The sequence below is a fragment of the Danio aesculapii genome, chromosome 9 (genome assembly GCF_903798145.1).
Source record: "Danio aesculapii chromosome 9, fDanAes4.1, whole genome shotgun sequence".
In the NCBI taxonomy this organism is placed as follows: Eukaryota; Metazoa; Chordata; class Actinopteri; order Cypriniformes; family Danionidae; genus Danio; species Danio aesculapii.
The window spans coordinates 14181624-14198408 of NC_079443.1; the positions used below are offsets into that span (position 1 = coordinate 14181624).

The 16785-nt window shown below is 35.8% G+C and overlaps 1 protein-coding gene across 17 annotated transcripts in view; it reads right to left on the reverse strand.

Moving 5' to 3' along the window:
* mycbp2 (MYC binding protein 2) overlaps positions 1-16785 on the reverse strand; it is a 239118-nt gene that overhangs the window by 18725 nt on the left and 203608 nt on the right. For all 17 annotated transcript variants that reach the window (XM_056464968.1, XM_056464976.1, XM_056464962.1 and 14 more), the window contains 12 exons: positions 16509-16658; positions 16257-16417; positions 13683-13839; positions 13369-13593; positions 13183-13248; positions 10562-10801; positions 8759-8848; positions 8573-8653; positions 6486-6752; positions 3732-4015; positions 1029-1125; positions 674-793 (listed from right to left, as the gene is read on the reverse strand). In XM_056464968.1, coding sequence (XP_056320943.1) covers positions 674-793; positions 1029-1125; positions 3732-4015; positions 6486-6752; positions 8573-8653; positions 8759-8848; positions 10562-10801; positions 13183-13248; positions 13369-13593; positions 13683-13839; positions 16257-16417; positions 16509-16658 — 1938 coding nt within the window. The remainder of the gene's footprint in view (positions 1-673; positions 794-1028; positions 1126-3731; positions 4016-6485; positions 6753-8572; positions 8654-8758; positions 8849-10561; positions 10802-13182; positions 13249-13368; positions 13594-13682; positions 13840-16256; positions 16418-16508; positions 16659-16785) is intronic.

Here is a 16785-nt window from a genome sequence, read left to right on the forward strand (position 1 = left end):
TTTCACACTTTTCTCTCTTGTTTTAACACTCGCGTAACTTCTAATTTTCTTTAGCATGTCCTGAAGTCCAACTTTTTGTGCAATGGTTAGCATCTTCCTCTGCCTTTTGGGTGCTACCGTGGGTGCCTTTGATAGTGCATAATGTTTTGTTGACATTATGGGGTTGTGTGGGGAGAAAACTTGCAAAAATGTAGTACAGCATTTCAGAGTCACACTGCTGGCGATCGAAGATTTATGTAAATTTGGCAAGCTGAACGCATTCTGTACTGTAAAGGTGACAAGGCACGGAGGAGATTGATTGAAAATGGTTCAGCCAATCAGGACACAGAAAACAATGCACTGTAAAAAAAACCCCCAAAAAAACACATGTCAAACTGCACTAAAAAAAATCTGCGAAACTGCGAGGCCACGAAAGGTGAACCGTGTTATAGCAAGGGATCACTGTATTTGCATGTTTCCATGACTGCATAATAAAAGAAATCAAGTGATATGTTTTTAGCAATGTTGGTTTACAAGTTGCTGTAAGGCTGTGGGTATAAGATCATAAACACTAATAAACTCTATCTGCCTTAACACCTCTGATCTCTCCACCTGAAAGATTCTGAGTAATCCGGACCTACTTGGGAAATATTCAGTAATGACAGATGAAGTGTGCAGTGTGGTGCAGTCGTACCCGTGTAGTGGCAATGCAGCGAACTGGAGAGCGATGTTCCTCTTCCATCTTTGTGAGCGCAATGATGGTCTCTGCAATGGCATTCTTAGTCACCCTGGACCAGGCCTCTGAGAGGTGTCCCTTATTTTGAAAAAAAATTTATAAACCATAGACTTCAATGGTAGGAAAAACAAATACTATGGTAGCCAATGCTTACAGGTTTCCAACATTTTTCAAAATAACTTATTTTGTGTTCAACGCGTGAGTAAATGTTGAATTAATTTTCAGTTCTGGGTGAACTATCCCTTTAAGCAGTGAAACATCATATTATAAGACATAAATGGAGTTCACAATGTGATGGGTCATTATTACTCACAGCAGCCATGTCTTTGACTAGTTTGATGATAATCTCAGCAATCTGAGGTGGAGTAGAGCCCTTCATCCACCAGTGACTTTCTCCACGCCGTATATAACTGCATGAACACAGACAAAAGAAAGTTATTACATACAGTATAGCTGAAGACAAAACTATTATTTCCATTGATTTGTTTGTTGGGATAGGACAATATTTGAATATTTGAACTATTTGAAAATTTGGAATCTGGGTGTTTAAAAAAATGAATATTTCAAAGTTCAAGACACCCTGGAGTACTTTTTTTGGACATTTTAACAGATTTGTGTGTGTTGAGCATCAGTTAAGACAACATTAGCACCCGTCATCTTTAATTGTGGGGAGCTTTGTCAGCTAATTTTATCTTCTGGGTTTGAAATTATTTTTCGAGCGGGATCAAAATCAGTGATGTAGGGCGAATCTGCTAGTGGAGTAATGATGTGCTAGTTTCTCATTATTATTCATAGCAGAGTTTTCTTATCCTATGAGAAGACCCTGCTTCTTAATTATTTATGAGAGCACATGCTTTCCTAAGGCAAGGCAGACCTGCTAAGCTGTGAGACCCTATGATTGGGTGAGACCGCGTCCGTGCACGCAGTGTTTAGTCGTTCATGAAGAGTCGGATGTGTTTCTTTCCATGATTCACTGGGTTTGTTGCATGTTTTTCTCCGTGATTCTGTCAAGGCTGATACAGCAAAGCTGTTGGTTTGCAGCAAGCATTTTTGTCAGGAGAGCTGTACAAGAATTGGAGAATATCGGACTTTATTTTATCAGTTGAGTTTGTTACCATTATACACATCGCCTATATCCGTGCTGTGCTGTTCGCCTTTTTTAAAACTCTCCAAATTACCAGCAGGGTTAATGGTTGGAATACACAGGGTAAGAAACCTGCTGCACTGCTATCCACTGTGTCTGCATTCAGACCCGGCGATTGAAGAGAAGTTCTCCTCATTTATAGTGTTTATATAAACAGGATTATCTTTATAATGATATAACAAATTGTGGTTAGGGGTATATAAAATCTTATATATAAAATATAAAAATATATATATAAATATTTCAAATAACAAATGTAGCAGGGTATTAAATTACTTACTGTTTTCTTTGCATTTTAACTTTGTAAACTATAAAATCATGGGTCTCATGGTTTGTGTCTCATTTTGTGAGCAAACTGACAACAGTTGCTCACTCTCCTCTTTTCCCCCTGCTCTGCTGACCACGCCCACTCCACCCTCTGCTCGCAGCACTCCACGCTCATCTCGGAGCATTTTTTGAAAAAATTCTGAGGTAGACTTGAACCAAAAAAAGGGGTTTCATGGCCCTTTAAAGTTGCCCAAATTACATTCTTAGCAATGCTTTGATAAGTTTTTATATATTTATGGTAGGAAATGTGCAGAATATCTTCATGGAACAATCTTTACTTAATATTCTAACGATTTTCAGCATAAATGTAAAATCAATCAAAAATTTTGACCAAAAAAAGGTATTGTTGCAAATATTGCAACACAACATAGGCACGAAATAGCAACGCACACCCACATATTTAGCTGTACTAACAGCTCACATTTCTGCCATTAGTATAAGATTGCAGAAGGTGGTTGACACGAAATGTACTGTTTACACCATGCTACTAATGTTTCTTTTGTCTTTCGGCAATAATACAGCTCGAACCATTGCAGCAAATACCACCTAACATTTTGTTGGCTCTTCCTCCAAATAATGATGTGATAGGTATGTGTCAAAAAAATTGAATATCGAGGGAAAGTTCATTTATTTCAAATATTTGCTTCAAAAAGTGAAACTTGTGTGTTATATTAATTCACTAGGCTATGGATTAAAGATGGAAAAAACCTCGAAGCTGGTGTCAGCATCAAGAACTACAACATGCAGACATCTTGTTACCAGTACCTGGTTTAAGGACTATGGTATCCCTGTTCTTAATTGGCCAGGAAACTCACCTGATCCTGACCCTGACCCTATTGAAAATCTATTGGCTATTGTCAAGAGGAAGATGAGGGAATAGAGGCCCCGAAATGATGAGCTGAAGGCCATATCAAAGATATCAAAGCAACTTGGGCTACCATAACACCTCAACTGTGTCAAAGGCTGATCGCCTCCATGCCACACCGCCTTGATGCTGTAATTAGTGCTAAAGAAGGCCCAACAAAGTACTGAGGACATAAAACAGTACATTAACACACTTTTCAGAAGGCCAACATGTGTTTAAGATCATTTATTGGTCACACGAAATATTCTAATTTTGTGAAATACTGGATTTGATTTTTTTTCAATAATCAATAATCATTAAAACTGAATCAAATGAAGGCTTGAAATATTTCACTTTGTGTGTAGTGAACTAATATAGCACACAAGTTTCACTTTTTGAAACAAATTATTAAAATAAATGGAGTTTCCCTCGATTTTTTTCCCTCAAGTTTTTTCTCCCGAAATTTTTTTGGCACATATCTGTGTTATGGAGTTTTTGAGTCAAAGTTTTGGTGTAACAGGCTCTCACAAATATCTTTGATTTCTTAAAAATATCTTAATTTGCATTTCAAAATAATTAATTTAGAAAAATATGATACAAAACTATTATTATCCCAGTTTTCAGATGGTATTATTTCTATTTCAAGCACTTCAAATAAATCTGAAATTAAATATGGGATGCCATGTAGCAAGCATGCTGACCTTGAGTTGAAGATCATGGGCAAGGTGACTGTAGTGACCCCTTTGCCTGCAGCCATGCCAGCTGTGCCAACAATAGTGGTGCCCTTGGCCTTGAGCTGCACAGTGAGGGCCTTGGCGATGCAGCCCAGGAACATATCTAAAATACCGAGCTTGGTCCAGTCTCCTTTCTCAGTGGAGTGAATGATGTCACTGATGTCAGCCGGTGGCAGCGCCTTTACACCTATTACACTGGCCAAGCGCATGGGAGTGACCTCAGGAAGAACACGCCTAAGCAGTGACGTCACCTGCAAAACCAAACAGAGTTCCATCTCAGATTCTGACTGTAAAAACTCAAGTCTACTAATTAGGTTAATGAGAAGCTAAATCACAGATACTGACACTTTTAACTTTTAAAATCATTAATTTAAATGTTTGTTTTTATCAAATTTCATTACTATTAATTAACTGAATTTGCAAACATGAAAGTTTCACAAAATGTTCACTAGAAAACTGAGCATTCTAAAACTTCTTCTGTTTAAATGTCATGATACCAAATCATAAGACAATATTATATGTGGGAATAATCTCAATTAATGATCTACTGTACAGTATATACCATGTTTAGAGTCTGTGTACTAACATTAAAACCTACAAAGACCAAGTCACTATCTTGCTTTCTTAAAGACAGACTCTGCATTACTGTCTAAGTTCAAGTTATTGTCAGTAATTGTATCTAAATATTTAAAATTTGACTCGAATTTGAAATTTGCTCAACTGTTTTTACATTTATGAATCTGCTAGTCTTGCTTGACTCCTCCTTGAGCTGTAATGAACTATAGCCAAATCAGTCTGTAATACTATTAGTATATTTAAAATATTAGAAGCTATTAATTTCTTCCTTACAGAAAACCAATGCTAGATCATCAGCATAATTTATGAGAGAGAGATTATCATCATTAATCTAAAGTTCATAGGTATATATACAAAAATAGGAGATAATACACATCTCTGGGGTACCCCAGTATTTAAAACCAAGCTCACAGTCGAACAGACTAAATATAAATATACAAAAAAAATTTTGCGATCAAATAGCCAACACATATTACTATGAGCTATTAGATATGCCCGTGGCATTTACATGCACAGACAAGACACACTCCCTCTCTGTGAATGCCTTTGACATATTCAGAGGAGGAAACTTGTCTTAACAAACAAAAATACAATCAAATATTGCACTGCAAAGAGCAATGCTAGTTTTAACTCGCTATAAGTAAATGAACACATAATAAGCAGCATAATCAACATCTTATCATGCATTTTACATTTTAAACGCACTTCACATCACAAGTGGTTGTTTGCCTCAGTGTCATAATTCAAAACCCTTTATTAGACAGCAATCCATTGATTATTTCTTATGTAACTGGAAAAAAGCACCCGTTCAACAAACCAATGCAAAATGTAGATATTTGTTTGCTTCAGTCTAACGTTTTTGCTAAGACAATAAAGTATAATAACAAAACAATTTCTCTCTCAATGCTTCTGTCTTTAATTAAATTCATTTAAAACAAATACGCAAAAGGTATATTGGAGAACAATTGGCATCTCAGTTTGTATAAAAATATGTAATTTTGTGGAATTATTTAAGTGTAACTTTTTATTGTTTGTGTTTTTTGGACTGTCTAAAATAAAAGTCTGGTGATGATGATGATGATGATGATGATGATGATGATGAATAGTCCTATCTTGTGATTTGTGAAAGAAAGAAATAATTTTAAGACATGTCTACACTTTATTGAAAGGTGAGCAACGTACTTTATAATAAGGCCCAATCCCAAATCTTAGCTCTTACCCTCAGCCCTGGTTTTGAGCATTCATGTGAAGGGTTAGGGGTGTTCCAATTCCCTTTAGCGTGAAGGCGTAGGGCTTAAAACAGAGATTATCCAGGACCACACTTGAAACCAAGGGATACTAAAACTTTCCAGAACACACCGGCTACAAAAGCAACATGGCTGAACATGCGAGTCAGGAGTTGCAAAAATTACCATTATTTGGAATTATTAAGAGAACTGGAATTATTATTTTTATGACAAACAAGCATAGGTTTTAATAAATTCATGTTTGTTTTACGGTCATGCTTTAAAAAAAGCGCTAAAATAAAAACCGCTAAATTTTGCTATCTACTGTATAATCCATAATAATAACGCCTGTATAACAGTTCCACAACATACTTTCACAACTGGCACTCGATGAAACTCGAATACCCTCTCAGAAAAGTCTAGTGGCTGAGAATGACCTTTTTACAGTGTCTGATTGATATAATGTTAAAGCTGCTTCTTGTTTTCATAGATGAATATGGCCATGGTGTAAATACACAGTACAGTTACAAGCTTATTGCCACAAAATATCATTATGATGAAGAGATATTGGTGCCTTCAGTGACCTCCTAAAGATAAATACCAAAAAATAAAGCAACTGGAATAACTACAGCAGTCGCGACCGTCTGATCTCATATGAAGTAAGAGCTTGTATTGACATATGATGACGTGTGGAGGTGTTTTAGTGCTGTCCCATTTCTTAGGGGTACATTTTGAAGTCCTTTCCCTTCACACTCTATTTCAAGGGCCAAGGAGAAGTGGTAGGGGTAAAAAATAGAATTGGGATTGCGCCTAAATTAAACAGCTAGTATAGGCTAGTGTATTTCCAATACCAACATCAGCATCAATATTGAGATCGATCTTTCCACACCTCGCTCATGATGATGATGCGTTCACAAACCTGTCTCTGGACACGTGGCGAGGCAGTGTGGAGAAGGGAGAAGAGGTCCTGCAGTAGAGTAAGCTGCTGGGCTAAATACTGGCGGCCAACATTAGATCCACTCAAGGCCAGCACCATAGACAGCAGCTCAAAGCAGTAAGCATCAGAAGAAGCGTCATCGTCGCTGGGCTGAGAGTTCGCGTTCTCTTTGCTGGAGATGGCATGTTCCCATTCTTCCCGCACTCTTGTGGCCTCCATACGAATGGCCTGGACGATATGGGCACACACCTGAGGAGGCAAGTAAGGTGTGGAATCAGTCAGGTGTGGAATAGCTGGTATTTTAAGAGAGGCAATTTACAGAGATTTATGAACAGGTATTGGCTTGTCATCAAAAGTAACAGATCAACTAAACTCTACATGTGCGTCATACTGTACAAACACTTTTCATCAGCCCAAAATTAAAATACAACAGAACAGACCATTTGAATTTTATGCGGAAGTCAATGTTCAATGTTTCTACATATTTTGTGAATTTCAGTGAGTTTTAATACTGAACCTAACAAAAACATATTTCATCTTATGTGTTATATTTGTGTTGCATTATATTTGCAACAACACACAAAGAGTCATTACACAAAAAGAGACTGATAAGGGCCATTTCACAAAAACTATTGACAGCTTAACTTCCAAGTACGTTCTTTTCAAGTCCAAAATTGACAACTGATGATGACAGACATTTCAATGTTAAGCTTGCATTAGGATTGTCGCCCAGTGCAATGCATGCTTTCAGTTTAAGCAAAGGCACGTACCACGTACAAACTTCCGTTGCTGGAGAGAGGAAAATTGCTATTTTAAGGATGGAAAATACGGTTTGCGCCTCTGCAAATGGTCTAACAGGGTTGTGCTTATTCATTTAATGAGTTCTGGTTGTGTTTTCAGCATAACATCGCATCATGGTGCATTTGCTGTTTACATGGCAGACTCTGTAAGTGGAAAAACTGAATGCTTTCATGAGAAAACAGTTAAACAGACCATCTACAGCGCGAGGATAAAGAAATAGCCTCCGCCATTCAACCTCTTTAATTTACTTTTACTCTTTACTCCTTTACTTTCGTGGAGTAAGGAAACGGTGTTGTTCGCACTGCACTGAAGACATCCATTTACCAACATATATAAAACATATATAATTTCATATTTTGTTTGTTAAGCACAAAGATTTGATTCAAAACTATTTCTAAATTCAGTTCTAATTTCCAGCAATCGAATAAATGAACAATGATAACGAAGTGTGGTCAAAAAACTGAGTTATATCCAAATTCTTACGCCCCATATGGCATATGCAAAGGTCTTCAAAACCCCACAGGTGGACAAATCTAAACTTGTTTTTATTAAAACAAATATAAATATGCATATAATAAATATGCTAATTATACAATAAAACATTATACAAATTGTCACACTTAAACTGAAAAAATTCCAGCTGAGGTGAAGAAGCCATGGAGGTAGTGTTTTTTATATTTATGTAGAAAATAATAATTTTTGTAACATTTTGTCCTTTAATTTTTTTTCATAGCGTTTGGACCGGCAAAGGCGCATAATTAACATGCAATGCGCTGGACTATAGAGCAGCTTTTAGTTGGTCAATGGCGCAATCTACTTTAGTTCCTCAAAATAGCATCGCCCTAACAATGCACCTTAACACACCTCTTTTTCAGACCAGTACACCCATGAGTCCAAAAAGTGGCGCAGAACGTGAAAATTACTGTTGCGCTGGTCTGAAAATAGCAACAAATTCCGCCATACATGTCCTGCACCTTATTGCACTGGGTGTATGATAGGACCCAAAGAGTTAAAGCGTGCACATTCATTTCAGACAACTGTTCTTTTTTGCTTACGCAATTAATGCAAACCCTAATAAGTAGACATCTCCAAAAATGACAATTTTCCAAATATATGCGATTTATTATTTTATATTAACACATTGTAATAAAAGAACAAACACTGGCTAAATGATTAAACTTTTAAATTACACCATTCAATTGTTTTTATATTTAATGAATAACTATGGATTTTTTGGAGAGACCCTAGAGTAATTTCGATGGCCTTACCTGTTTCTGAAGGTTGGTCAGTTTGCTCCTGCTGAAAATAATGCCAACCATGTGTTCCTTCAAGTCTGCATCAGATGGAGCCTGACAAAAAAACATTAATAACAATTGATAAACTTCGGCACTCAATAATGCTACAGCAATCAGTCCTAAAAACAGCCACCAAACACATCAGATGCAGGTACTGACCTTGTCTTCACCCTCAGGTGAGGAGAGCAGGTTCTTCTCTTCTTGTTCTGGTGTTGGTTCTGCATCCCCGCATATTAGTTTCCCAAATACCTACATAAACACATGAAATGACTATTACAGTATATGCCGGGGAAAAGTGTTTTCATACTGCAGTGTTTGATGTAGGGTTGTCGTGATACTATTAGTTAATCTTACAATACTATACCAGCTAAAGTATCACGATACCAAGTAGCATTGCGATACTGTAATTCATAACTCAAATTATAAAGACAATTGTCAGAAATACTATATTTTATGTTATAACAGGCCTACTTGAATGTAATTCATAATTCCCTTAAGACCAAAAAGTATTATCTGCACGTCACTTCACCTAAAATTTATCATTCTTTTTGTTTCTTTTGTAGATAACTGAGCAACAAAAAATACATTAAAATAAAGATACAAATTATACCGAATGAAATTTGTTATAATTTTCCAACAGAATTAGACTATATGAAGTGGTCAGAAATTGCTTCAGTGTTTCCTGTTGCAATTTTGGGTTTTTCATCGATTTGTTTTCTTTCTGTCTTCGCAGGTAACAATCCAAAGTAATTCAAAAGTTCACTTTGTGAGTTGTTCTTTTAAAGAGACGGTCACTGTTGTTGTAGCTACTAAACCATATTAAAGAAACAGAAATTAACTGATTCAGATGTGCATTGAAGCATTAGATAAGGTGCAATAGGCTACCATAAAAGGCGCACATTCTACACAGTTTTGCAACCTTAAAGGACTTCACAGACTATTAAATTAAATGGTCTATTGTTGCACAAAGTGTGCTGTTATCAATTGCAGATAAACTATTAATAACGATATTACCATTTACAAACTACAGTGGCACCGCCAGTATTTTGGAGCCATTTTGGAGCCACACTAAACCATGCAACCCTAGTTTGATGTGCATCATCATCATCATCAGTATCAGCCAGGTTTCCACTCTACTTTAGTAAGTCTTTTCAAAATTTGCAAGAAAACAAACATTAAAAGTTAATTAGTTGTGTTTCCATTAAGCTCCTAGAGCAGCTGACTATAGTATTGGTAACCTAGTAACCAACAGTAAACAAGGCAAGCATAATGGACTCACATGATGTAATGTTGATATGGGCTTGATAGACCTATTTTAGCAGGACTGTAGCCCCCCCTATATTTTTACTCAGGCCCTCTAAAACTTTTGCTATTAGCTCATAAACTGTACACTAAATTATCAGTCCCGTTTAAATTTGATATGAAAATGGTGGCAGAATTCGGCTCCTCCCTGTCTTTTGTTTTTCATTTGATCAGCAAACCACAATGGACAGCGAGAGAACGAGGTAGGAGTTTATAGATAAATTGTTATAATATCTGCTTATTTGCAGTTCTTTAATATAGATAACCTTGTATCACCTGTATCCCAATGTCACGGAGGAGCAGTCGGTTTTCTCGGCGTTCACCTCATCAGCACAGCTGTTTCCTCCAGCGAAAAATTTTACTCTTAACGAACATTTCGCTATTTTTATTTCAAAATGAACTACCAATATAAAACACTTTACAGTTCGTGTGGCATTAACTATACCATACCGTCTTGCACAGAAATAATTAAACACAGTGACATAAGCATTTAGAGAATGTACTCGTTTTAACTGTCACTGAGTCACTGACGGAGATCGAATCAAAATGCGCATTAACAAAGGATGATGGAAACCTAGCTATTGATACTAAAATCAATCATGCAATCGGGCAGTTTGTGTCTTATTGAGCTGCCCGTGATGCTTTTTCAGTACAGTTTACCTGTGATGTGATGAGTCGGAAGACACGCAGCGTCTCAGCCTCACAGTTCTTCTGCTGGGCCACACTGGCTGATATTTGCCCAGCGATCTTGATGCTCTCCCCCTCCTTCCAGCCAAGCACTTTGACCTGCCGTACCCTAAGCGTATTCTCAGGACCCTTAAGCTCAATCTTAATCACATGATGGTCCCCGCCGGGCAGCTCGCTGGTCACCCAGCCCATGTGCCTCGAGTCTAAGTCAATCTGAAACAACAAAAAGCCCATTCAGTGAAATAACCATGAAGACCCTAGGGATGCTGGACTGATGATCTACATTTTCATGCAGACAAGTCTTTTTGCTGTTTTTGTTGTCAGAAGGTTCACCAAAGCACTAAACACAAAACTGATAAGACACACAAAAGAACAAAAAAGGTTGCTTAATCAGTCATTATAAATAAAAATACTATAAAATAAAAATAATAAAGACAATAAAAATAAAGGCAATTCTGAACTATTAATAAACTGATTTAAGCAAATATAAATGCTTAAAACAACGCATTTGCAATTGTGTTTAGATGTATGATGAAAAAAACATTATATTAATATCACCACTTTATGACTTTTAAGACTCAATTCACATTGATGAAAATTTAGGTGCAGTTATTCAGGATATTATGGTAATTATCAGTGCTTGGTTTCAATAAAACCAAAGATTTATTGTTATGTATAATAAAAGCAACTAGGTAATTATTAATTTATGAAATCACTCATAGACAAGTTAAATAAGAAACATCAACAAACAGCCTTATTCAGACCATCAGCCTAAATCTGATTATTTGTGCATCCAAATTGAAACTTATCTGAGTGATTAACTGTCTAACACAGCGCAACTGCTAATATCTGATTTGTGTGTCCTGTGGCATTTGGTGGCATGCATAAGGCAAAAAAAACAACAACAACAACAACCGGTTATGCAATACAGATGCTATCTTACATCATGAGAAAGTGTTGCCATTTCTGAATTATCGTAACTGAAGCAGCGGCTTGATATGTGCATAAGGAATATGACTATCTTTTTTTTTTTTTTTTTGTTGCAATTAATTGCTGAAGCCTTTATCAAGATATTCATTATCACAATGTTGAACTAGGCTGCAAAAAAAGATACTTTAATAGGTATATTAACAACAAATACTTGTGTGTTGCTTTAATGGTATATACATGTCAGATTAAATGAATATTTTAAACCAATTTAGTTGCAAAAGGATAATAAAACACACATTAAGAATTAAAGTCTCATTAATAAACCTTAGTTAATTAATTAAAAAACAAGAGAAATAACCTTTTTATACTGTAGTATTACATTTAATGTTAATTTTAAAAAATAAAACTTTATTAGTTAATAAAATAAATAATAAAATAATAAAATAATAAACAAATCAATTTAATAAAATGATTATGATTTTTGATTTCAATGCAATTTTCGGCTAAACAATTGAAACAATTTAAGATGCATTGACTTTGATTACATTAACTTATATTAATAAATAGAGCCTTACTGTACAGGATTTAACCATCAAAAAAGGACTATAAACAGTTCCAGATTTATCAATGTCGTAGGCCAGATCAATATTCATGGAAAAATGTTAATGTCTGAAAGTAAAGTCTATATAATTTGCTGTTGATATAGACCACAACCACTGCCAACACAAAAATCTGAATATTCTTAAAAGCACTTTAAAAGTTTAAATAATTATTTGCACTATTTTAAAGTGCCCACAATATTGATATAGTGCATGATCATTATCATGATATGCTGAATTACTGAATATCAGCATATGTTTAATGTGCACCTGTATTCTATGCTACCACTGCCATTAGTCTCAACATGCAAAAAGGTGGGTAGATCAGACTTGCACAACACAATACAAGCTTGTTTCTGTGATGACTTTCATTATGGCTCCTACAAAAAAAAAAACTAAAAACAAAAAAAAAACAGTGTGTTTATATTTTACATGCTGTGAGAATGTGAAAAGCATGCATAAATCCAAAATCACAGCAGTCAGGCTGAAGCAGATCTCCAAAATGCAATCTGATTTCATTTAAACCACATGTGAACATATTTTAACCTTTAATAGATTCATAAAAAATATTTTATGCTCTTTAAAAAATAATAATAAAACATTTTTATATTTTATATAATCCAACGTTATTAGAGTTTTGCTCTTTAAAATTATTTTTTATTTCAATATTATTTTTGCATTTGCTGTTAATTTCAGTTTAGTTTGTTTTATTGATTTATTAAGTTTTTATTTTCAGCTGTTTCATTTAGCTTAAATTTTAGAAATTGTAGCTTTGCAGAATTAACTGAATAGAAGTAAAAATGATGACGTCAGACAAACACCTTCAAATTAAAGATCATACTGCATATGAGGTTAAACATGCATAGTTAACTTTTTTTTTTTTTTTGGCAAAAGAAGGAAATATAGAAAATATTTTATGTTTCTTAAGAAAATATGTTTTTGTCTACACCATCTAACCATGGGCATTACATTTTTCAAGGAAATGAAAAGTGCGTCAAATTCTTTACGACCCAGCCTGTTAATGATGGATAATGATTGATTGTAGTTAATCTGGTTTAAACTGACCTGTTTTATTCTGCAGAGATCTTCCACAGCTTTACCACACAGGAATATCATTGATGTGACTTTATTCTGAAAGTACAAAGAACAAGAAGTTTAAAGAAATCACAGATGAAAATAAAAAGAGAAAACTGTCAAAGTTGACCAGGAACAGACAGACAAACTGAAAAAAACTACACATCGCAAACTCACTCCAATGTCACGAGAGTTGTCAACATGGACAGAGACATATGATGCATTGATGCCTTTAACACAGCTGATAGTGATGCTCTTCGTTTTGTTCTTATCTTCATCCCCAGACTCCCAGAATGTCTCAGTGGAGCCATCGGTCAGGCTGCCTATCATGGCTGGTCGGCTGGACGTTTTAATGTCCACCACGCTAGTTAGATCTTTCAGACAGGTCACCACACAAAGTTCCTGCAATACATGCCAAAATGTTTAATACTGTATACATAAAATCTTTCTGTCAAATGCATCAATGTAAATCAGAATGAAAAATGTCCCACTTGACTAATGGCTTCATATCCTGACTGTACACTGATGTTGAAACTCTCCTCGCTGTCCCCATCATCTGATTTGGAGAGGATGTTGTTGATGTGGTGAAATACGTTACTCTGGTGCAGGAACTGATGATCAGACTGTTTGAATTTAAGGCTCCAACATCTGATGAAAAAAAAAAAGATTTTTAAGACAATCTGTGCTTGCTCATGCAGAAGTAAATTGTTATCTAATGCCTTGTTTAGTGTAGTATGATTAGGGTTGTTCCGATTTCGATGCTAGTATCGAAAATGGCACTGATACCACAAATCCTGGCATTGGTACTGGCACTCATAAAATCTGTTATAATTTTTTAAAGGGGGCATATAATATTAGTTATGCCCACTAGCTTCACTTAACACGAACCGGAAAACTATTTTTCTGGTCAGTAAGCAAACATGGGAATTTCTGCTGTGTTGCCACAAGCAGCCACTATTAAAAGCAGCAAAGATGAAATAAAAACACGCTAGCAGTATGTCCACTTTCAGACTGTAACCAATCAGGCAATAACACAGAGACATCACATATCACATGCTGCAATTTCGAAGGGTGGCACAAATATTAGCAACTTTGACATGAATAACTAAATAAAGCATTTGAAGACGCGTCTTCCTGCCAAACACGCTGGTTTCACTAAGGCTAGCACAAAGCAGGATCAGCCAAGGCTAGCACAGGCAGGATCAAGTTTTCAATGAGTGCTAAATATAACAAAATTATGGTTTTTATACACTTATTGTGTAAATTAAAATATCCATTTCAGTTTACAGCATTGCATTTGTGAAGTAAGCTTTTTTCATAGAAGAAGAGAAAATAATATTACTGTTTGTTAAACGCATACTGAAAAATATATACTACAGATACAGTGGAAGTCAGAATTATTAGCCTCCCTTTAAATTTTTAAAATTTTTTTTTATATATTTCCCAAATGATGTTTAACAGAGAAAGGAAATTTTCACAGTATGTCTGATAATATATTTTCTTCTTGAGAAAGTCTTATTTGTTTTATTTCGGCTAGAATAAAAGCAATTTAAATTTTTTTAAAAGCCATTTTAAGGTCAAAATTAATAGCCCCTTTAAGCTATTTTTTCGATAGTCTCCAGAACAAACCATCGTTATACAATAACTTGCCTAATTACCCTAACCTGCCTAGGTAACCTAATTTAAACTAGTTAAGCCTTTAAATGTTTAGGCTGTATAGAAGTGTCTTAAAAAATATCTTGTAAAATATTATTTACTGTCATCGTGGCAAAGATAAAATAAATCAGTTATTAGAAATGAGTTATTAAAACTATTATGTTTAGAGATGTGTTGAAAAAAATCTTCTCTCCGTTAAACAGAAATTGGGGAAAAAAATAAACAGGCAGGCTAATAATTTAGGGGGCTAATAATTCTGACTTCAACTGTATATATAGAAATATATATATACAAATATACACCCAGGTATCAGATAAGTGCAAGTCCCAAGAATCTGTATCGAGTAAGAAAAAAATTGTATCGAAACATTATCCAAGTACGATTTGGTACAGGTCACCCAGATCATGCTTGCCTTACCACTCCCAGAAGGACCCTAGTTGACGGACATGGAGTACACCACAAAGTTATATAATCTTTTTTTTATTGTGTTTTGCGCAGTTATGATTATTATTTCATTTGTAGATATGTGGCAGGCATGCGCAGACAGAAACGACATAGATGCGAATGGCACTGTAAACAACAATGGAGGACATACAGCAGATCTTGTTCTTGCTTCTTAGTATGCATCTATTTGTCACAATAAGAGAAGCTTTGTTTAATCATACTTGACTGTTGAGCGTCATCTTTGTATTATTGCTTTGACGTGCTTCAGCGGCAAATTTAAAAATGTTACTTCCTTTATTGTCACCCCCTGGCTTATTGCCTATAACTCTTCTTATCGCAATGCTATGCTAAGTAGGTACCAATACGAAAGCATTTAAAAAAAAAACAGTACAGTACAGTTAGCTATTTTGGTACTTTTATAGTAACAGTGGAAATAAATGAGCACCGTACTGTTCTGTGCTAAACTGTACAATTCACTAAAAATGAGCCATAAGTTGCTTCCAAGCCTTTGCTATGTCATTACAACAGTGTTCTATTGTATTTGAGTATTCTGTAGTTGTATTTTCCATGTGTCTATTCAGTTGCTAAGGTGTTGATGGAGGTTTGTATAGATCAGGGGTCACCAATCTTGGTCCTGGAGGGCCGGTGTCCCTGCAGGATTTAGGCTCCAACTTGCCTCAACACACCTGCCTGGATGTTTCAAGTATAACTAGTAGGACCTTGATTAGCTTGTTCAGGTGTGTTTGATTAGGATTGGAGCTAAAATCTGCAGGACACCGGCCCTCCAGGAACAAGTTTGGTGACCCCTGCTATAGATCATAGGTCTCAAACTCAATTCAAAAATCCAAGATGGCTACAACGGCTTTATGCTGTTTCTAAAATAGTGTGTGTTGCATTTATCGTGTTGCTATGTAGTTTGTAATAGCAGCTTGCTAATGGTGTCTCTATGAACCCTAAGATGTTACCTCAGGGCCATCTGCTGAAGTGAGCTTCCACTGGGAAGTGACATCATAAGGTCAGATATTGTCTGAAGAAGACAGTGGAAAGTGTGAGGGAGCGGGTGAGCCGCTTCTCCGGCGATGATAATGTCAGACAGGGGGTGCTCACAGACACCTAAATCTTTCTCCTGCAAGATACAGTAAAAATGTGTTAGAATTCTCAAGTAAATGGTGTTTTATTAAAAAACAACTCTTCGCACTGTTATTGTCATTCCACACCTGCTCAAGGTTCTCCTTGTTCCCTTTGTTCTCTTCATCCTCCTCATCTTCAGTCTCAAAAGGAGAAGGAGTCAGAGATGCCACAAAGTGCCAAAGGATATCGTGGAGGGAGGTGGTTTGCGTAACGTTACACAGCAGCCAATTAAATGCCTGAAAATGCAGAACAAAAGGTTCCTTAAATGTTCCACCTATATTGATAAATGCATTCCCATTACTTTTCTAGCTGTTTAGTTAGGGGTAAAAAAATCTTTCATCAGCGACTAGTCAGTCTTAAAAC